This window comes from Leuresthes tenuis, unplaced genomic scaffold, assembly GCF_036924035.1.
Source record: "Leuresthes tenuis unplaced genomic scaffold, fLeuTen1.0.hap1 SCAF_16, whole genome shotgun sequence".
In the NCBI taxonomy this organism is placed as follows: Eukaryota; Metazoa; Chordata; class Actinopteri; order Atheriniformes; family Atherinopsidae; genus Leuresthes; species Leuresthes tenuis.
In genome coordinates this window covers 9,031,979-9,054,007 of record NW_027325370.1, presented here as the reverse complement: position 1 = coordinate 9,054,007, position 22,029 = coordinate 9,031,979, and the positions used below count along the sequence as shown (strand labels likewise).

General features: G+C 39.7%; 1 protein-coding gene across 3 annotated transcripts; it reads right to left on the bottom strand.

Annotated features, from left to right (window-relative positions):
• Positions 1–918: 918 nt before the first annotated feature.
• On the bottom strand, positions 919–21,455 carry ampd2b (adenosine monophosphate deaminase 2b). Of its 3 annotated transcripts, none has more exons than XM_072367596.1 (18): positions 21,113–21,455; positions 10,743–10,867; positions 10,507–10,637; positions 10,333–10,401; positions 10,146–10,248; positions 9,857–10,046; positions 9,070–9,211; positions 8,848–8,937; positions 8,559–8,688; positions 8,254–8,448; positions 8,025–8,156; positions 7,749–7,912; positions 6,481–6,607; positions 6,218–6,381; positions 5,564–5,684; positions 5,163–5,336; positions 4,352–4,462; positions 919–4,258 (listed from the first exon to the last, which is right to left on the bottom strand). In XM_072367596.1, the coding sequence occupies exons 1-18, from the start codon at positions 21,219–21,221 to the stop codon at positions 4,043–4,045; spliced, it is 2,493 nt and encodes an 830-aa protein (XP_072223697.1). In that variant the 5' UTR covers positions 21,222–21,455; the 3' UTR covers positions 919–4,042. The 3 variants fall into 3 exon arrangements, with proteins under 3 accessions (XP_072223697.1, XP_072223698.1, XP_072223699.1); XM_072367597.1 differs by lacking the exon at positions 21,113–21,455 and adding an exon at positions 15,501–15,604; XM_072367598.1 differs by lacking the exon at positions 21,113–21,455 and adding an exon at positions 15,164–15,293.
• Positions 21,456–22,029: the final 574 nt, after the last annotated feature.

Below are 22,029 nucleotides of genomic sequence, written 5' to 3'. Positions count from 1 at the left end.
TTAGTGTAGTTACAAAAAGACTGAGATGGCAACAGTCAAATACTGAACTTGAGACTTCAAAATGGCAATTCTTGAACCAACATGTTTTCATTTTGGCTACTTTCATCATTTACATGCAGTCTATGACTCCACAGTGGACTCGTGGCACTTGTTGAGGCCAACAGAGTTTTTTATGCATGCTTGGAAGAAAAGTGTGAGGTGGAGGTTATTCAGCTAGTGACCATCTGCAATTTATGCCACTAGATGACCCTACATCTTATAGCCTGGACGTTTTTTTGTTTATCATAAAATCTGGAAAGATATCAAATGAGGACTCGAGGAGACTAAAGGTAGCAAACACCTGGGTACACAGATTGTAGGTCCTCTTATGAGCAGCTCTCACAATCATCCCATAATAAGATTTTCTCTTTTCACAGGTGTGATATGCAAATATTTACAATGTCCTGGCATGATGTTAAGGGATAGCTGTTAAAATATAAAGCTATGGAGTAACTTGTATACAAAATACCTTTATTTTTAGTTGGGACTGGTGCAGGAGGAAATAATGGTAAATATTAACCAGGCTCTTTGATTTATGTGCAAGTTCTAGGCTGTTAAACCTCCCCATGACTCAGCAGAAAGTCCTGGAAAAAACAGGTTATATTGTGCACTAAAAGTACTTGGGTCCTATTGAGTACTATTAAGGAGATGGTTTATGTAGTAGACAGTAACATGTTGAGATGACAAAAGGATATTCAGATATCAGAGGCTGCACCCAATAATGTATGTGTAGAATTACATTAAATGTGACTGTACACAAAAAGGTTAACTATTCTTTATGTAAGAAAGTGAACTTTCTGACAGAACTTCATTCTTAAATTTTAAAAAGATGCAGCTTAATATTTGGCCTAGAATTCACGATAAATCCCTACACTCACTGACTCACATTAATGGGTGTGAATATGGTCTAAGTAAACTATACAATCTTTGCACCTTTTACTCACTCACTCACTTACACACTCCCACAGAGTTCCTTCTGATTATAAAGTGCTGAGTCACAAGCAGCCCTCATTTTACAATGTAAATTACGTTTCTACTTTTTCTTACTGTTTTTGTCTTTACCAGTTTAACTGGTATTTTTATGTAAAAGAAATAAGCAACCCAGCATGACTAATATTTATTTTTTAACAGACACAGCTGGCATTAAATATAATTTCACACACAGTACATACATTTCTCTGGGAGGACAAGAAGTGGGCCTAGTCATGACACCAGGATTCAAACTGAAGACAAGAGTTTAAAAAAGGCTTATCAAGTTAATAAACTTTCCTACCATGTGGTTTGCTTGTGGATTTGATGCTGGTTGAATAGTGCAAGGACTGAAAACTGAAGGAATAATTAATCATGCATCATTCATTGTACTATTACGCAAAAACATGTCTATGTAAAGGACAGATGGTGAAGAGTCAAAGTTCAGACTGCCAGTAGAAACAATATCGTAAAACAGAGGTTTGTACATCATGACACAGTGAAAGTGCAGCGTCACTGTATGGAGGAAACAAATTTTGACGTGTCATCATTCCACTCCACTGAATCACTGTAAAGACTACAAACACAACACAAATATCACAGATACACTCTGCCAGTCAGACAACATGAGGTGCCATAGAAGGTGTCAAGAAGCCCACAACAAACAGTGTTTCTATTTAGACTCTTAACCCTCTGAAAATGTTCTTTTTACTTCATATGTTCTGAGAAGTCAAAGCTGTAGCCAGTTATGTAGAGATATGAGGTAATTATCTCACCTCACCTACCTCTCACTGCAACCTTGTTATATCATTTAGCTTAGTCATGCCATATTAATCTATTTGTTATCTATGTTTGGAAGTCAAGGTTATGGAGGTGTGCTTTCAGAATAATTTATTTACAATAAATTGGCAACTGTGAGTTTGTGTGGACTTGTTGCGTTCTTATCATTGTTAATTGGTTTTATTGAATCAAAGTGACCTATTAAAACTTGAAGCTCCACTCTGTGTCATTTACAAAGTTCGTTGGATGAAATGCAACATGGTATTCATAGCCATGTTTTCATTAGTTTAGAATTCCATTAAATAAAAATGGTTGTGTTTTTATTACCGCAGATTGAGCAATGATATATCCAAAGACGACGCACGTGGTCTTCCGTGCTCCTCTGCCATGTTGAATGGTCATATTGCTACAGCAGCCCAGGGGGCTCTTGACCAAGACTGTATATAAAAGATGGGCTGGTCATCTGGTTACAGAGGTGAGGCCAACAAGGAAACACCTTAAAGTGCAATGTCAGTAATGGCCACCAAAGCATCAATAGACTTTGTTACAAAAAGCATCAGTTTCTCTCTCTGAAAGTTAAGAAAAAACAAAAAAACTTCCCATAAGCTATCATAGGGGCATTAGTTAGATTTATTTGGACTGATCAGTCTGCTGGGGGGTGTGACTGAAAATAATTCCACATTCAAATAGATACAAAGCCTTAAAGATACACATTTTTGTCCAGTCTAGTTTCAAGTATAATTTTTTAGCCTGACCTCAGTGTCTGAATATGATCACCTCCAGGTCACTTCCAGGTCCAAAAAGACTAAGACGGCAACAGTCAAATACAGAACTTGAGACTTCAAAATGGCAATTCTTGAACCAACATGTTTTCATTATGGCTACTTTCATCATTTACATGCAGTCTATGGCTCCACAGTGGGCTTTTGGCACTTGTTGTGGCCAACAGAGTTTCTTCTACATGCTTGGAAGAAGAGGGTGAGGTGGAGGTTATTCATCTAGTTACCATCTGCAATTTATGCCACTAGATGACCCTACATCTTATAGCCTGGACGTTTAAGACGTGTGCTAGCTGACGAGGATACACTTTACTAAAATGTCAATTTAGTGTTAAAAAGAAATCTCTGCTGCATAGTGCAATTAAAATTAAACATCTGTATAAACAAAACATAACAAGCAGTAGCAGAACCACCAAAATGAGAGTTATTTGGAAGCCCTACCATGTTTTAAACAAAAAAAACCCCAAACATCGTAAATGCCAATATGATTTGCTTTTACTGTTCTATTTACACATAGAGAAACGTTTGTAGTAGTATTCAGACTTTAAGAGTGAGTGGAAAAGCTAAGTTCAGTTTGCCAAACAACAGTTATTGATAGGTTTAGTAATCTCTGTGTATGTGCTATTTTGTGTGCTGTAAACTGTTTAGTCTTAGAGCTTATTACATTCAATATCTCCTCTTGTTAAACTCTTTCTATATTAAATTTAATCTCAAAAATAGTAGTTCAACCAGCAGCTGGAATCACCAACAAACTATCATTAACATCAAAGATATAAACAGTCTGTTTTTCTTGCAATTATTTAGATATTTTACAGGGAACTTTGTAGAAAAATAATAAAAATCAAATGTTGTGTCATGTTAAAATGTACTGTTGTGTTGTTTTACCTCCAAAAAAATATCCTTTTATTATGCTACATGTAATTTTGATATGTGGCGTTTATAAAAATTATAATTCATCTGCAGCTAAAATCAAGTAGCAACAAAGGAGGCCAAAATCAAGACTTCAGTGTTCTCAGTGCTAACTACAGCCCTGCGTTCAGTTTAAACTCCTCTCTTTGCAAATCAGTTCCAACTTGTCCTTCTATAGTCATGCATAGAGTCAGTGTATGTTTTATCAATAGTTTCCTTCTGAATGTTAATACTATCCAAAGCTTGGTGCAGGAATTACAGATGTTGTACAGAAATGCTGACAAGATATGGTCACAAGCCATCAACATGAACATTTTTTAAATAAGTGTTCAACAAACCTCATGAAATCCGGAAAGATATCAAAGGAGGACTCGAGGAAACTAAAGGTTGCACACACCTGGGCATACAGAGTGTAGGTCATTTCAGTAGCAACGTTCATAATCATATCACAATGAAGATTTTCTCTTTTCACAGGTGTGATATGTTCATATGCAAATATGTACAAATATGTCCTGGTGACAGAACAGGGAATGTGGTGAGACCTCTGAATGTGTTGTGCTTCATGTTCACTTTTCCGCCTGCACTACACTCATACACAGAGTGCCCTCTTCCTCGATGGTCTCCAGCTCATCAGTGCGAATGGCTTGTGTTATTAAATTCAACTCCTCACACATGGTCTCGTAGCGGTAAGCTAAACGGATGTCGGGAACGTTGGTGCGCCTTATGTCATTGCCCTCCTGTCCTTCCTTAATGTAGTTGGGACCAAGCCAATAGCTCTTCACCTGATCCAGGAGAGAAGTCAGAATGAGATGAACTACTGTCTTATAACCATACACAGTAAATAAATTAAAATGTTCTATAAAGATGACTAATACCTTGTGAGAGAATCCACTCATCAGCACGCTGTTTCTGGCCAGCTCACACATGTCACACGAGCTCAGTTTCCACACCTGAGCAGCGATGCTGTACTCTTCCATCAAGGGCTCCTTCACAACAGAAACACATGCAGTGAGGATTCTTTTCATCACATACAAAGCTAATGATAGTCTAGTTCCACACTATCTGATAGATAGAATTGTTCCATCTCAACCCAGAGGAGCTCATCGCTCTCATAGTTCTGATCTACTTCTTGTTCTCAAAATCAGAATGAGAAGCAGAGCATTAAGTTCTCAGACTGCTCTCCTGTGCAACCAGTTTGTGTTTGGGATTCAAACTCCCTTTCTCCTTTTAAAACAAAACTAAAACCTCTTTTCTCAAACCTTTTCTTTATTTGTTGGTCTTTCTTATCCCTCATCCCATTTTTACCTTTGCTCTTATTACTTCTCATATTGATATTTTGATGTTGTTTCAAGTGTTGTTAATCATTTAGTCTGCTTTACTTCTTCTTAATGGCGTTTTTTTGTTCTGTAAAGCACTTTGGGTTGCACTTGAAATGCTTGACAAGTGCTATTTAAATAAAGCTGAGTTGAGATAAAATAGACACTGGCTGACAAAGGATTCCAATACTATGAAGCACTTCTAGTTACATACCGAGCCATTTGTAGAAATCTTACTGTATTCACAGTAAATTTATGGCTTATACTGGATGCACTATTAGGACAGAATCATTTATCAGGATTAGGTTTGTTGCTGAACAGTGCGGGAAAGGTGGAGGTCTGAACTGTGTGTTACTAATGTCCGCCTTACCTTGGTGAAGTGAAACTGCAGAGGGTCATCTGTGGACAGAGAGACCATGAGCCCTCTCGACAGGTACTCTGGCAGAGGGTTACGATGGTAGCTGAGGAACAGGCTGTTATTGCTGAGAGGAGACATGGCAATGCCTATCTGAGCCAGGTAGTACAGATACTGCAGCACAGGAGCCTGGAGAAGTGTAGAGATGTTTCTTTTTAACAAAGCAGTACATCAGAGTTAGAGTAATAGACTAGCCTTGGTTTCCCAAGAGCATTTTAAAGATGCAAAATCAAAAATATAAATGAATCAAACAAATTCAGCAAAATAATCTGCATGAGTCGAAGCCTGAAAAATTCACAATTTCCTCGAGAAATCAAATGATAGCCTCTCTGGTGTGAGTGATTTTGGCATCACACCTTCCTGAGCAGCAGCCCATGGGAGATATTCTCTGACAGCATGAAACCAGAAACCAGGTGATGGATTGGCCCGGCCTCCCCACAGTGAGGACGGAGGACGAGTGTGTGAAACCCCCGCTGCCTGGAATGAAAAAACACACAGATTGTGACTTCAATGTGGTTTGAGTTCGGCCTTCATACATAACACCCACAGCAGTCCTCCAGTGATTCACTATCAAACACATGACAGATAAAAGCAAAGGATGAATCCCAGAGTGTATTTTCGGGGTTGTAAATCTAAATATTTGGGTTGTTCTGCTGCTTTTTTTCCAAAACATATTACAAACAAAAAGAACTGGAACTAGAATGAAAGCAGCTGGAAACTCAATACAGAAGAGTGACATGCTGAAATATATTACAAATGTCAGTGCTGTTGATAATCAAAAAAACAGTATAAAAACTCCTCTGGAGCAAATATGACACCACGTATCCTTTGTTTCTGATCATTTCTCTTTTGAGTGAGGTTGTGAAAACAAAACAGGGTGCAAACATTCTGAGAAATACACAAGAGTAAAGATAGATAAAGATAGCTAAACATTGTAAACTTAAATTTAGGCACTGCTGGCATGAGCAAAAAGGAGATAATGGCAGCAAATAGAACTCAGGTTAACGTACCTGCGCAGGTGATTCAGCACAGTCATGTTTGCATACATATAGTAGAGGTAGTATGAATAGGGCGGGTTGTCCTCCTCGGTCCAGTTGGCTGGCAATGGACTGTCCAGGTTGAAGATATGCTGCTCTGGTTTTGATTCATCGTCCACACTGTCAAAACCAACAACCTGTGTGAGGGACAAAGAGCAGATACATAAAACCCACTCAGGACTGACAGTTGATCTGAATGATCAGATACGTTTTTTTGAACAGTTAAGATGTCGTACGTGCTGAAGGAAGAGGTGCAGCTCTAGGTGGCTGCTGGGGTTGACTGTAACCTCAAATAGAGGCATGAAGATATTCTCCAGCATCTCCTGGAAGTTCGACAGCTGTTTCTTCGTGTGATAAACGTCACTTCGGAGAGTAAATAAAAGCAAATCAAGAAGATAACTCCACAATAATCATGCTCATGTTCATGAAATTACATGTTAAGTCTTTATTTCAATCATGTAAGTGTGATAGGGACACTCTGACAGTAGTATTAAGGTATATTTAAATTAAATGACATATCATAAGGAAACATTAGAAAATCAAATGTTTATTTTGCAATGGTCCTGCATTCTTTATTAGATCAATTATTCCATCAACATAAAAGTCAACAAGTACTGCCAACTAATGGCAGTAATTAAAGGTGAGTCCAAATCTGAGGGGAAAACGGACAAACCTCAATAGAATTTTGAGTTTTAAGTTTAACTACATTTCTTTCTCTTTATGAATCAAGTTTAGGCAATTTAAGATTCTTGCTTCCTCCATTAAAGTCATATGGTTTGTAGGATTTGTTTGTTTCCTGGCAGCATCAACCAAATATTCATGGAAGGAATTGAATGAAAACCAAACAGAGGTGGGACATGGCCACAAGCAAAATGATGAGAATTTTTTAAAAGTAAATGTTATTATTGCTGCAATGGATGCTGTAATGTGTATGAAAATACATTAAAATTAAATAGCATCAACAGATTGTGGAGGCAGCGACTGTGCAGCAAGCTCAGATAAGAGTCCTGACCTGTGGCCATTAATAAAGAAAGGCCCCAAATATACACTGAAAAATAATCATATTAATGAATTCACTTACTTTGATGTGTTAAGCAAAGAATCTGTTTGTGACATTTAGTCATTTGAACTGTTCATCTACTGACAGCATAAGGTCAACTCTGTCTGAGAATTGTGGTTTCATTCTGCATTTTCTAAGTAAAAGACACATCAACAGAACTTTCTCATTCAGTGATGAATCACAACTTAAGAATCAGCTAATCAGGATTCACTCACTTTCATAAGTACAAGACTCAAGCTTGATTTCTTTAACAATTATAATTTTTACCTGAAAGACTTTTGTTTCTGAAGCTTGACTACTTATAATTTTTTTATCATGACATTTTATAAAATAAAACAAAAATAACACAATAAGGAAAATAAAATTCCATAAAGTTGAAACTGAATTTAAATCCAGTCCTAATGCAATTGCTCTAAGTTTATTTCCACTGCTGGTGAAACTCACAAGAGTCGTGGCACTTGGACAAGCCAGCGGACGTTGGTGGAGTAGACCTGGTGTTTGACGGCCCACTTGGCCAGTTTGTCCCACTCATCTCTGGAGCGCCCGTAGATTGACAACCTGAGCTCCACATTCTGGTACTTGCTCTCCTCCAGGTCAGCCATCACCTCCTGGGTAGCAGAGATGAAAAGAGTCACCAGAGGGCACCAGAGCCTCATACAAACCTTCTGAAAGTATGAAAGGCAGTGGCAATGTGTCAGTGCTTGTGCATTCGGGGAGTACCTTAATCATGTGACCAAAGTATTTGCCCTCGATGTAGTTGTCTGTTTTAATAAAGATCTCTCTCAGAATGGATTCACCAATGGGGTTGTATTTGGCATTGAACTTGTCAAATCGATGGAAAGTGTTACGGTCCTGCAAAAATAGTTGAAACATCATTTGTTGACATTGTCTGTCTGTTATTCTCCACCTAGTGGTGCAGCTTTTAGCCAGGTTGTAGGGCATTACTCACTGCATGCATGTCCAGAGTGTCAACACTCAGGTCAAAGGCTGTTAGGTTCATACTCTCAAACACTTCCATGAGCGTCTGACCTTTGCCCCTCTCCATGTGCACAATATCCTTAGGATATTTCTTCATTGCCCGTTTGATAAAACGTAGAAGGTGCTTCTGGTTCATACAAGATGAAGCGTGAATGTGAGTGTCAACCTGTAAAACAACACAGACAAACAGGAGAAGCAAATGAAAGCTAGAGTCTGGCTCTGAGTTACAACAAATACTTAAGATCAGTTTAAGTTTAATATAGCTCTCAAGTTCACCTTTCGGATATTATAAAAATCTCTATGTGGGACTTTTTTCTGTGCTGCAAGCTCTTTCATTTCATTCAGTAAGATGTGCATCTGGAATTTGGAGCTGAGATACTGCAGACGACGGTAGCAGAAGGACTTTCTGTGGCAAAGGCAGACAAAATAATTAAAATGATAGTTTGTGTCTTCTGAGACACATTCAGAGGTCACATATGTCCAGAGGTCTTTTTTTTAATATAATGCAAATAAAACGCACAACATGATAAGGTATAAATAAAACCCATTGAGAGACGGCGCTTACACTGGTCCGTTGATAATGAGGGCCATCATGACGTTCATATCAGCGATATACTCTCGCAGGTCTGGGTACGGCAGGTCCAGCTCTGTGCGCCTGTTAGCAACATCCCAATTAAAGGACTATTTTGCTGCCAATGAAATGTGTGAAATGCATCTAAAAACAGACATCATCTCACACTGAGGAAGAAGCATGTGTGCAACAAGGGATTCATCACATATATCTCACTTTTCCAAAATGCTCCTCGTTGTGTACACATGCATGACACCATCCACCATCTTACAGCCGTAGCCCACATCAGGGGGCATGCTGGCAGGGTCCTGGTTCTCGTAGGGATGCGTTTTAGAAGCAGGTGGGTGCACTGTGGCATCTGAGAGGAGACAGTGTTGAACTGAGTAATGGCTTTGAACACGGTGGGCATGCGCATGCTGCTATAGTCAGCCTACATGTTGTGACAGCATGTTCAGGGGGTGTGCAACAGATTGTGGAATCTGTGGGTGTGCTCAGACATATCTTATTGTGAGAATACTACACATTATCAGTGTATATTCTGTTAAAAAAAAAAAACACAATTTGCCTATATACTAGATTATAAACTTTATTTTGAGGGTCTGCCAGAATCGGTGTGTGTGCTGCAGCACCTCTGAGTAAAATGCTCCGTTTTGGCATCTGTGTCTTTAGAAACAGCCCTCCTGAAAGGTCTTGTCTGTTCTGGTTGATAAGCAGCTCATTCTTTGGGTCTGGACGAATGATCTTTTCTTTTTTTTTTAACTGAATGAAATGACCCAGAAGTATCTGAGCAGTAGCCATGAAAAGAGTTGTTTGATTCTCTAAGTACTAAAAAGAAGAATGCTCAGTGTTTCTTTCTTATCATCTCCTTTAACAAAGGAAACACCGGACCATCCTATACGAAGTAAAGGAGATAACAATTCATTCCGGCTGCAACTGTCAATTAAAAGCTTGAATAACAAACCTTGGAAATTATGTAATATTTCCTTTTACATTATACACTTACCTGCAGTTCCTGTGGTCTCTGGGATCTCCTCTTCATAGATATCTAAGTCCAGAGGTCTCTCACTCAGCTCCTGCAGGTAACGAGCGGTGTTCCTGCAGAAGCTCTGCATTGACAGACCCATGTACTTTTGTCTAATGAACAGAGCCTTCACCACACACTTGGCGGCATCCAGCAAATCTATGAAAGGAACCTGAATAGAGCAGTGATGAAATTTAAAAGGAATGAAGAGAGTGGGAAAAGACACAGTTTATTTTTGTAATCTTTTACGGTAGTGACCACTCTGACTTACCCCACATTTCTCCTCTCCAGAAATAGTGACTCGTTGGTACTCCCTCTCTGGAACCATCTCTCCCAACTGCTGGTCAGGATCCTGGCTCTGCTCCTTCATGAGCCTAATCATTGATCAGTATATATACAATGAATTATCATCCTATGGTGTTAAAATTAAGTGGATAATGAGATCACTGTTAACTCACTCGAGATCAGTGGCACTGTCAGTCTTCATGAATTCCTGTTTGGCTCGCAGCAGGATGTCAGGTTCAAGCCTGGCGACAGAGAGGCTGCACTCACATTGGGATAATCAGATGGCGAATACAGTTACATATGTTGCTGCATTCACAGCCTATTAGTCCTTTCTATCTGTCACTTACTTGACATCCTGGCTGATCTGTCGCTCGAGGCGATGACGTTTCTCCTCCAGCTGTTCGATGGGGCTGTCCTCAGGAAACTCGTATGGGGCGCTCCGCATCTCACTTTCTGCCAGGCTGCGGGAGAACAGCTCCTTCACAGAGACACACATCCAGCACACAACAGGGTGAAATCCACAGGTGAGTTTTAAACAATTCTGTCAAAGTGGAACAAAGAAGCTCAAAAGCTGAGTTCTGACCTCGGCAATCTCCTTGTATTTCCCATCCATGGAAGTGCGCAGGTCAATGGACTGTTTCAAAGCCACTGGTATCCCAGGCAAGGAATGTTGGGAAGTGAGGAGGCGGCGAGGACCACGGAGATCGACTGGAGATAAGAAGGGGGAGAGAGTGACATTTGAGGAAGCATTAAGGGTCTAAATTATTTGCATATAATTGCATTCTGTGAGACATTCGGTATCTATGAGTTTATTTTCATGATTAGGTTTGGTTCAAAAATTTTCTTTGACAATTGAGTTAGTTTTTTTTCTTTTTCTTTTTTTCTGGGCAGTCCATTTGATATTGATTTCAGCATGCTAGTAAGTGAATGCATCACTGATCAACCCATATGAAATTTCAGCTCTAATTCTGTCCTTAGCACAGTACCACATTCAGTCTGCTGCTGGGTTAAACTGTTTTTTAAGCATTGTACTATTACTAAAGCAATAGCCTGGTCTCTAAGGTACCTGGTCCAAACCTCAGCTGGTGTTTTTTTGTATTGAAGTTAGCATGTTCTACCTTTATCTGTGAGGACAGGTTTTTTCAGTTTCCTCCCACAGTTCAAATGTGTGAATCTTAGGTCTGTGATGACCATGAGAAAAGTCAGTGGTACTCTGCCTCTCGGTGTCAGCTGTGATAGAATCCACTCCCATTCCTCCTGACTTGGATTACTTTAAGCGTGTATAAAAAAGTATGGCTGGATGAATTACTGTCTGTTAAAAAAAGAATACAATACTGAAATAATCTACTCTGAAAGTCATGTTGGGTGGTACAAAAAAAAACAACAGTTTCCTGTTTTTCACATTTTGCGTTGGAACTGGGCTGTAAACTCAGCTGATCTGAAAACAGTGCTCACAATTACCAGTGAGACAATGGTGATTCAGTGTTTAGATCAAAGTTTTGTACTGCTTTTGTACTGAACTTCTCTATACTGCGACTGCTCACATAAAGGCTTCAGTATCTTCCACTGGTCAAAAGGAATTCTTCATTCAGTTAATTTCAGTTTGAAATGATCAGCTTTAATTGCAGCAACTACATTGTATTCCATGACTTTTAAATTATTTCAATTATTATTTTCGTTTTAAAAATGAGACTTGTCCAGGGTGTCTCCCGCCTCTCGCCCGATGACTGCTGGGATAGGCTCCAGCCCCCCCATGACCCGACAGACAGATTAAGTGGGTATAGAGAAATGGATGGGTTTTAAAAATGAGTATGAAAAAGTCTTATAAAGCTCCACCAGTCTTTCAGTTGATTCTCACAGAACAGTAAAGGTCGGAGCTCAGCAGCTGTATGTGTCTTCAGATACAATGGACCATTCAGGTGGAGAGCCCATAGGCACATACACCGGCTAATACAAGTCTTTGTTGCCACCACAGAGTCCGAGTTTCATACAAAACCAGCTACCATGGCTTGACAAAGAGGGTGAGTCCTTTAAAAAGAAATGCTTGAGATAACAACTGCAGTGAGTGAACGCCTGTAACAAAGCATACTAATAGCGAAGAGGAAACAGAGAGTTAGAGCGCCTGCTAGTGAGAAACCAAAACATTGAATGGAGACAGTGCTTTTGCTGCTGTGCTCCCCTTGGTGTATTTTTAGATAGATATCAATCTTCCCCTTGAAACTATGCACCTGTCACTAAAATATTCATCATCCTACTAAATATTTCATCCCATGGATGCTAGAATGTCAGTGGGACTGATGTCCTCAGTATTTATAGACCTTATTCACAAGAAGGTCAAAGAGGCTACACAATGTGATATCTGGAGTCTGATTTATCTAGCACAGCCTGTCTGAGTGGCTCACAGGGTTCAGCAACGCAAACTCCTTAAAAGTCTTCCTTAAACTGTACAAAAACACTTGGTGATGCAGACAAAATGGTTGTTATGAGGGGAAAAGAGACGATGGTAACAAAAACTTGCCAACCAACCAGTCACCATGCATGCTTTCACCTTCTGCTTAACGCTGTCCAATCAACACATCCCACTTAACACAGGACGAGTTTGGGGCTATGATCTGAGAACACACTGAGAAAAACCCAAACTACTGACTCAACTGCACTAATATTTTGCTGAATATTGTGTAAGTTAAGTGAGGTCAAATCAAACAACTGACATTTGAAATGAGTGAGATAACAAAGTGCATTTTTAACTAAATAAGAAAAAGTTAAATTAATTTTAATGTGCAATAATTTAAGGAAGGGAAATTAAATGTACTTGCTAAAACAATCTTGATGAATTAAAAGCGAAAATGTACTCCAACACAATGTTGAAAAAAAATGTGACAACAAATTTGTATCCTTTCCTCAACTTTTACTGAAAAAGCATCCATCAAGTCAAACAAGTCATTGAAAAATGATCTGCTGACTAGTTGCTGAATAAATAAACAAAGAGACACATGCTGAGATGCTAAACTGTCCTCCAGTCTGAGTCACAAATATACAAGCCACAGAGAAATGCTTCTCTAATAATAGGAAGGGACACGTCTGTGCAGTATAACAGCTACTGAAGATGTTAACTCCTCTGTGGGTTTGACTCAAATGAAGCTGTCTTGATGCCAGTGGACACTGGTGTGAAGAGCAGGCAGAGGACATCCATGATGGGCCACAGCAAGCCCGAGCCCAGTCAAGGCTTCCAGACCCGGAGCTAATCCCTTAATGGCTTCTATATTTGGATCAACAGCATCTATGGTTACATAACAACTCATCCCCCCCTACCGTTTGAGAGGAAACCACTCAGAAATTAAAGGCATCAACGACTCACTTGGACATAATCTGATGTAACGAAGCTTTTATTGATCCAAAAGTGGCACAGCAGGAAGTCTTCATGCAACATGAGTAAGACTGATTTTAAACTGTCCCCTGACTCTACAACGTGTTGAATAAAAGACATTGTAACGTACAGCCTTCCATGACTCATTGCTTCATACTAATGCTGAGCCTCAAAATAAGGCCAGATAGTATCAGATTCCACAGAGACTTCCACATATTTAAGTAGCAATACAGAATATGGACAGTCTTAACTCCACTTTAACTCGAACCGGATGGCCATATGAGATGCAGTGACGTGAAAAGTTTTCTGCAGCCTAGAAGCCAGCGTGGAACCAGATGTCAGGGGTCAAGATACATCCTGTGGAACTTTATCCACAAATCAACTTATTTTTACCGCCTTTCCATGAATAAATTCTTGATGATTATGTTTCAACATTCCTTCCACTTTACCCATCCCCTTGCTGTTTCTACCACCAAGCAGGACATGGATAACCAACCACTGTCTACCTGCTTCCACTGACTATGCAGATTTCATCCAGCAAAAAGGGCCTGTGACTCATTGCCTTTGTCACGAATGTCTCACAGTAAACACTGTATCTTCTCACAGCGCACATGCTGGTGCTGAGAAACAACAGATACAAACCATGAGGTGGTGGAGGTTCATCTAAAAAGTCCTCAGTAGGATTGTTCTGTCTCAGTTCCTTTAACAAAAAATGTGTTTATTAAATCTGACATGGCAAACCAAGGTTTGCAATTGTCAAATTCTGTCTAAATACTGGTATTCATTTGTGAATCTATGCTAAGTACAGCTATATAAAACTTCCCGTACTTGGGTGTGCTTTATACTCCCAAGTAGTGATCACCTTTTACCTCAAACATACCATACTTTTACAAAACATTTTAGCTCCCTCACAAGTCTGTAAACTCACGTAAAACCGGAAAAATCAACATAAATGAACAGAAAATTTCTGATCATCAGAGACACGCTCCAACATACCTAAAACATAATTTGACTACTTGACTGATCTGTCCAAAAAAAAACATAGACCCTTGCATAGCAGTGAGAAGTCTGCAGCATCTGACACCCCTCCTCTACGTCCTCCTTCAGCTTCTCTTACTGGCTCTATATCAAACAGCTGACATTTCTTAAGATGTGTGATGAAAGTCTTTCTGTGCCCAGAGATAGTATTGAACTCCACAGCTGCAAGTAGTGCATGCCCAAAGGCCCAGATGATATCCTTGTAGAAACATCCTCGTTTCTAATTTTCAACCTTCTCACTTGAACCATAAAGAACTGAATGCTTAAAATACAAAGGCGGGATGCTTTCTTGCCTTGAAACCCATTTTAATTCCTGCAGCTGCAGGTGCAGCACATATTATTGATCAGGGCCGCAACTTTGTGCACAGTTGCACATTTATACCACTCTCAAAATGCATGAGAAAGCAAGTTTGTGGGGCAATCGGTCAACACAGTTTCTCCTCAGCACACCAAAAACAGCACTGCTTGGGGCTGTTAGACAAAACCAAAGGGACAAGCAGAGGAGAGTGGAAGTGAAAGAGTGAGAGAGAAAAAAGGGAGGGTTGGAGGGGAGTGGGTTATTTGTGTTTTTTGTGAGGGATGAGGGAAGTGGAGCGTACCTGTCTCCTCAAAGCCTGCGTTAACCAGCAGCTAGCAGGGTCGAGGGAGGACAGACAGAGAATAAAAGGGAAAGAGACGCTGTCCTGGCAGGGAGATGGAGCATGCCAAACAGCAAATAACCAGGGATGGTGAGTGCTGTCCTTCCAAGATGGGTTAAACATAATGGAAGGAAGGGAGGGATGGAGAGAAACAAGACAGAAATACTTCAAACACTCCATGTCATAACTGGTTAAACACACACACACAGGCACACATATATATGCTTGTAAATAAAACACTCTCAGAGTCAAACAGCCATCTCCTCTATCATTCTTAATCTGTCCCTGTCATACATACAAAGAGCTGGTCCAGCAGATCCATGAGCTTCCCCTCACATCCCCCCTCTGCTCTGCTAGCCTCTGGTTTAGGCCAGCTGTCGCTGCACTAGCTGCCTCTGGAGCTGATCTTCCTCATTTAAATGCCTCTGACATCTATTTGGACCGTACCATGGGAAGGAGAGAAGGCAGGGGGGGGGGGCATGCATCACCGGAAGATATGGATTCTTCCACAATGTAAGTCTCCAGCAGTCCCCCTCCTATTCTCCACTGTATTGTCTGTGCTGTGTATTGCTGAAAGGACCATGTGTTTGGAATGTTTATTTAGTCTCTGAGTGTGCATGAACGAAACTGTGCTGTCTCAGCAGTAAGGGTTAAGATGGCCCTTTTTTTTTTCTTTGGCTGCTAAATAATAGTAGTCTGAGGGAGATGCCTGTTTTAAACATGAGACATTGCCTCCATCTCTTCTCACATAAATGAAATTAAAGGACCAGCACATTGTCCCCATTATGGTTGCTGAAGTAATTTCTAAAATATGCCTTCTCATGCTTTAAACACAGAACTGTGTGTGCTCCGACTGAAAGAAACCAGCTATGTGTTGCAACTCTATGACCTAAATTCAGAATAATAGATTTATGTCAAATTCTACATCACTTCTTTCAGAGGCAAGTTTTTTTTCTTGAGTCATATCTCCTTACTTGTTATACTTGTGTAATGAATGCATATTTGCTCAGTATAACCAAAGATAGCATATTTCAAGTTGACCTACGGTACAAAATGAGACTGACTGCCTTCCAGGTGAGCACTGTGTTGTTGTTGTACAGATGTGCAAAAGTAAAATGTGCAATGGATGATTTTATCCGTAAAATCAATTAGGCTAATGTGTAGATGTTAAAATTAAGATGCATCTAGGTAATATTCAGTCCATTTATTTAGCTTTAATGTTTCTAAAAGATTGTTGTGTTGCTGAAATTTTATGAGAAATGTGCTGAGACACAGACAAGTCTCAAACAAAATCAATTCCTCATTGGCTGGTCTGATAAAAACACAAAATTTGATGTAGGAAAATATTTTGGAAATGTGCTTTGTGAAAAAGAATCTTTGGGTCACAAATATCCGTCAGAAACACTGCTAACGGTCATGTTTCCCATTGCAATTAATTGACCCACAACCTGCTACTGGAACCAATACGAGATAGGTTAATGTGAGTCATGTGACAGGAAAATCATGTGACACAGATACAGAAAACCACTCCCCAGTGGAGAGTCTCATTCATATACAGTCAATAGGATAATGATCGTGACCACATGATTTGATTTCAGGAAATGTGCTGAGGTAATAAAGGTTGTAATCTTTTAATTTGGCTCAGTCAACATTGCTTTTGTATGTTAAGTGTTCACATTGTCACCTTAACACTCAGTACTCAGTACTGTGAAGACTTTGACTCAGCTTGTCTAAACACTTACAGAAGAATAAGGAATCCTCATCCTTTCTAATCCTACCACAGACTACTGTCTGGGCATTTATGCTGTCTTTTCTAATCATTTCAGTCACAATTGGTAATAATGCGGATTGCTAATATTCTTCCTTGTTGTTAAAGATGTAATAAAGGATTCCAAAATATGTGACTTAAACAGTGTGTTTTCTGGGAGGATTTTTTTTTTTTTAGATTTTTTGGGGGATAAACTCCAGATTCCATGTTCACTACAATGAAAGAACCTGAAGCACCGTTACTGGATGATTTTTCGACAAAAATGGAGCTCTATGAGACAGAGGAAGAAGCTATATCAGGACATGGCTGCATAGGCAACACTTGTTATGAGCTACTCAACTAATTTGAATTCCCCCCACTGAGGGATGAATAAAGTATTTTTCTACTCTTTTTCTATTCTATTCTAATCTAATTTTTTATTTCAAGTGGTCCCATCAATTCATTTTGGCTTTATGAGGAGCAGAATACTGGCTGGTCAGTGTGTCTGAATTTATGCTGATCAGGCGCCCTCCAATGGTCAAATACAGCATCACACAAATAAATGCGAAATTATCACAGCAACAGCTTAATAAAACTAATGAAACCTAAAAAAATTCTGTTACCCCAAACTAAAGTAAAAGTGTTCACTATGTGCAGTAAAAATCAACTGTTGGATTTGTTTTATTCTGATTCATTAACATTTAAGCGATATTTTGAGTCTGCAGAAATGAATCACTGAGGTATGGCTACAGGGTAACAATTTCTCGGAAATACATTAATATTCATTATACCATTGACTGACTTTATTTGTAAAGGAATTAGTAACATCGGTTGGATAAATAGCAGAGTTAAGGTACCACATTTTCCCCCTGAAATTATTCTTTAAAATGTCACAACATGGAGGAAATTCCCTTGACTATTTTCTAAAGCCTCAGTGGTATCTTCAGACGTCACAACTTACCTGATTAGCACAAATTATCCAAAGAGATTCAGTTTTGTATCATAAATTATTCTTAAAGTATCAAACGTTTGTTTTTTTAAAATCTGAAACTTTTACCTGAAAAAAATTATAAATCTATTAACAAATAAGAGCAACAACTGAAAGCAAATGTATGTTGTTACTTGTTGCCTCTGAATAAAATAATCCTTTAGACAACAGCACTGGAATACTTCAGTCACTATAAATTTGCTCTGATCTAATGTCCAAAGCAATATATGCTCACTGTACCTTTCAGACATGACTGGCTCACTTGGCTCAGTGTGCCGCACACAGCAGCTGGCATCAGGAGTCTCTACTGTACATGTACTACATCACCACAAAATGAAGTATGAGCAGCAATATGACAAAGATGTTACCCAACCATGTCAGGGCATAAGTCCATGAGGCATTTGACAGGCCAGATGTTGCTTCACAAGAGTAGCGGAGACAAAAAGTAGACTTACTTGAGGCGTGACGAAGTGAAGGTTATCAAGCGAAGGTGTGCTGGGTCGGATGCCTCACTGTCTCAGTCAATCATTAACTGATACTTGAGTAGATACTACAGATTAACTTTCTGTTACAGGGTCTCTCTCCGGTCTTTACTGTATTTGTGAACGACTATAACATGCGCTGGTATGTAATGGTGACAACGTGTGACACAACCAAACGAGGTGTAGAGAAGAGAAGATGTGGACGAAGTACTGTGTGGTGAAAGTCTTCTATTAACCTCCACGTCTGTCAAACTGACCATTGTAAATTAGCAAACACTCTGGCTGCAGTTGGTATTTAATTTATGAAGTTAATGTATTTTTGATTTGATAGCACTGTTAGTCCTGAATAGACCCCTAAATTTCAGACAGCCGTTCTGTTCCATGTAAAGACAACTTCTCTCCTATGAACAATCTGTAAGCAAACATCTACAGCTTCATAGATTAATTGCCATTTAAGTGGTTCAACAAGTGCAAACAGCATGCGGCACACAGTAGTGGGTGGTAAGTGGGTGTACTAATCTCAGAGCTACATTTTTTACTGCCAGAGTTGTGATTCATCCACTGCTGCTCTTTGCTGAGATTCACTTCACTGACTCTGCAACTCTGTGTTAAATTAGGACAACACTATGCCAGAACTCTTAACATGATGACTCTACAAGAAAACAACGTCCTGCATAGTAGATATGAGGCAGTATTTTTATGTGTTAAGGAGGTCTTGGAGTTCAAACTAATTTTGTGCTGATTTGATCACGCTACAGCTGTCCACATCTATTCCCTTATGCTGTGTTAAATAACTGCTTATTGCTATTATAAGGGGCTAATAGGCTCCTCTCGCATGTAAGTGTCAATTCAAACAATCGTTTGGCAGGCTAGCGAAATAAAGGTGTCACATAATCTATAATTCATAAACCCTTTTAATAGCTACTGCAGCAGAAGTAATCACTTTAAAGATTTACTGGTCCTTTGAAGAGATGATAATTATTCAAACAGACAATGTACTGTAATTTGCTGCATGTATCACCATTTACAGCGTGTTGTCATCGCCCCCCCCGACCGCCACAGTAGAGAAGCACCCTTGTGAAAAACATAAAACAAAAAGATGAGTCACCTAAATGTCATCTTTGCTTACTCAGATGGTTCCCTGGAAGGTTTAACAATATAAAATGCGAAAACAACCTCACTGTGCTCCTGGACAGACTCTAAAATAAATCCTTGAGGCTGCCTTTACTCTAAAAAAAGGCAAAGAAATCTGTAAATACTATATCTCAGCGATATTTTCTCCCAGTGTGAGAGCAATTTTGTAATGACTCTGTCAGCTATAAGCTGTAAATGTGAGTAATTGCTGAGAACACCCTGACTTGGGAGTGGGTGAATCCCTCAGACCTGCTATTTAATTTATTGTCAGTGTTGAAAAATCAATCTCTGACTCCTTTGGTCATAATTCTGACATTGCCGATAGTCACAGTTTGTCCCCTGCAGTGACAAGATGTATGGAAGGATTATTTTTAAAGATACAGTACATTTTCAAGAAAGTGTTATTTCATGTAATTCACATGATAGAGATATTAGCAAATAAAGAGAGACTATTAGATGCTTCTAGTGAGATAAATATTAAGATATCAAGAATGCTCTTCTATGTTATTGGTTTCCACCTCTAGTAAAGAAAAAAACCTGCAGTGGGGCAGAAATGATCTTGCCAGAAATGCATTTTTATTTTGCTGATGAAAGATAGCCCTAAAAGCCTGAGTATGGCGCTGAGTGAAGCAGATAGTGTCTCAAAGAATGAATTCAGATTCAATTCAGAGATGTGAAGACATCAGTGGCTATGTGCTGCTGTTTCAGATCATGCCAACTGCATGATATTACTGAGAAACAGAATGAACAGGTTTTGCATTTCAGAGAAAATGTAGTTGGACTAAGAGATGACACTGACTCTTTGTAGTTTGGATGAAAGGCTGACCAACATGCGCATACATCAGAGTGGAGGCTAATCCTCCCATTCAATGTGGGATCAAATCCTGAGGTACCATTCTCTCCAGGCAACATGCTGCCATCAGTCTAAACAAAAAACAGTGTCATAACAATTATCTAAGCAATATGTTCTTGCACTCAAGGAAAAATCCTAAATAAATGTATGAAACAAGTTTGATTCCTCTTTTCCAAGCATATGCTTTAGAAGGGTGTCACAATCAAAAGGCTCTATGAGTTACATGCAATCCTTTACTTTCTAAACTTGACAATAAATAAAATATGAGTTTTCACCTGACAAAAACGAGTTGTGAGATATCTAACACTTCACACAACTGGGGCTGATCACACTGGAAATTAACACGGAGGATCAGCGTAAAGCCTTTTCTAAAAATAAGCTGCCAAAAAAAAGGATGAAAGGAAGCGAGTAATGTGGCATGAAAATGGGATCATTTCTGAAGATGTGCACAGAGAGCATGCTGCACCTCTTTGATCAACAGGTTTGCATTTTACCAACTACTGGCTGAGAAAAGGGGATGCACATAGATTCATTTTTTAAAGAGAATTTTCTGTCTCTGATCCGCTAAAAGAATCTAAAATCAAACTTCTTCATTCACAGTGCAGAAGTGCACCTTCCCGAGCTAAATCTCATTAGGCTCAGATCATGTGAGACTCCTCGCACACTTCCCGACTGCTCTCTTCAGCCCCAAACTCCCGCCACTCACCTGTACTGGCTGTGTACTGCAGGCTGCCCCTCTTCCTGTAAGGGGAGAGGGGCTTGTTTTTGGCCCCGGCACTCCCGGCTGCGGTCCCTGAGGGCACGTTGGAGGACATGTTCCCAGGTCGTGTCGATCAGCTTGGTTCGGATGAGACGAGGAGAACTGAGTGAATCAGAGAGATTGCAGGCTGGAGCGATGGAGAGCCAGAGAGGAGCAGAGCCACAGACAGAGAGGAGGAGAAGATGGAGGAGAAAATAGAGGATGGAGGACAGATAAGAGGAAGGGAGATGGAGCACAGAAGCTGGAGGCTTGAGGGAGTCTGACTGCAGTCAGCGTGAGCGTGTTTGTGTGTATGCTACGTGCCTGTGAACAGGGATTTCCAGCATGAGCATCCCTCTGCAGCGAAACAGACCCCGCCCCCTCCAAAAGACTCTCGTGCCTGAGCTGCAGCTCTGATGGAGGCAGGGGGCGTAATACAGGACTCGCCTTGCCCCCTGCCATGCGCAAAAACACACATTTACACTCATGGACGCACACAGAAAAGACAGCAGCAGCTCTCAGTCCTGCTGTTGCCATGACAACCACACATCTATGCGCATTCAAAGCAGTTTGGAGAAAAGTTGTGGTTGCTGCAGAATAAAAGTAGTAAGATTAGATTCTACAAATATGTGTGACAAAACTTTTACACTGAAGTGATATCTATACAAACTATGAATTTATGGTCTAAATAAAATGGATTTGAACGAAGAAAGTTAACAGAGATAACAGTTTTGTTGAGTTTCTAAAATGAATTGATGAATACGTACTTAACTCTGACATAGATGACAATCAGACCATGATTTGTGAGTAAAATAACCACAAATCCATGATAATTCCAACAGACATACAAACATGCATTTATATTTAATCATCTGTGGTCAAAT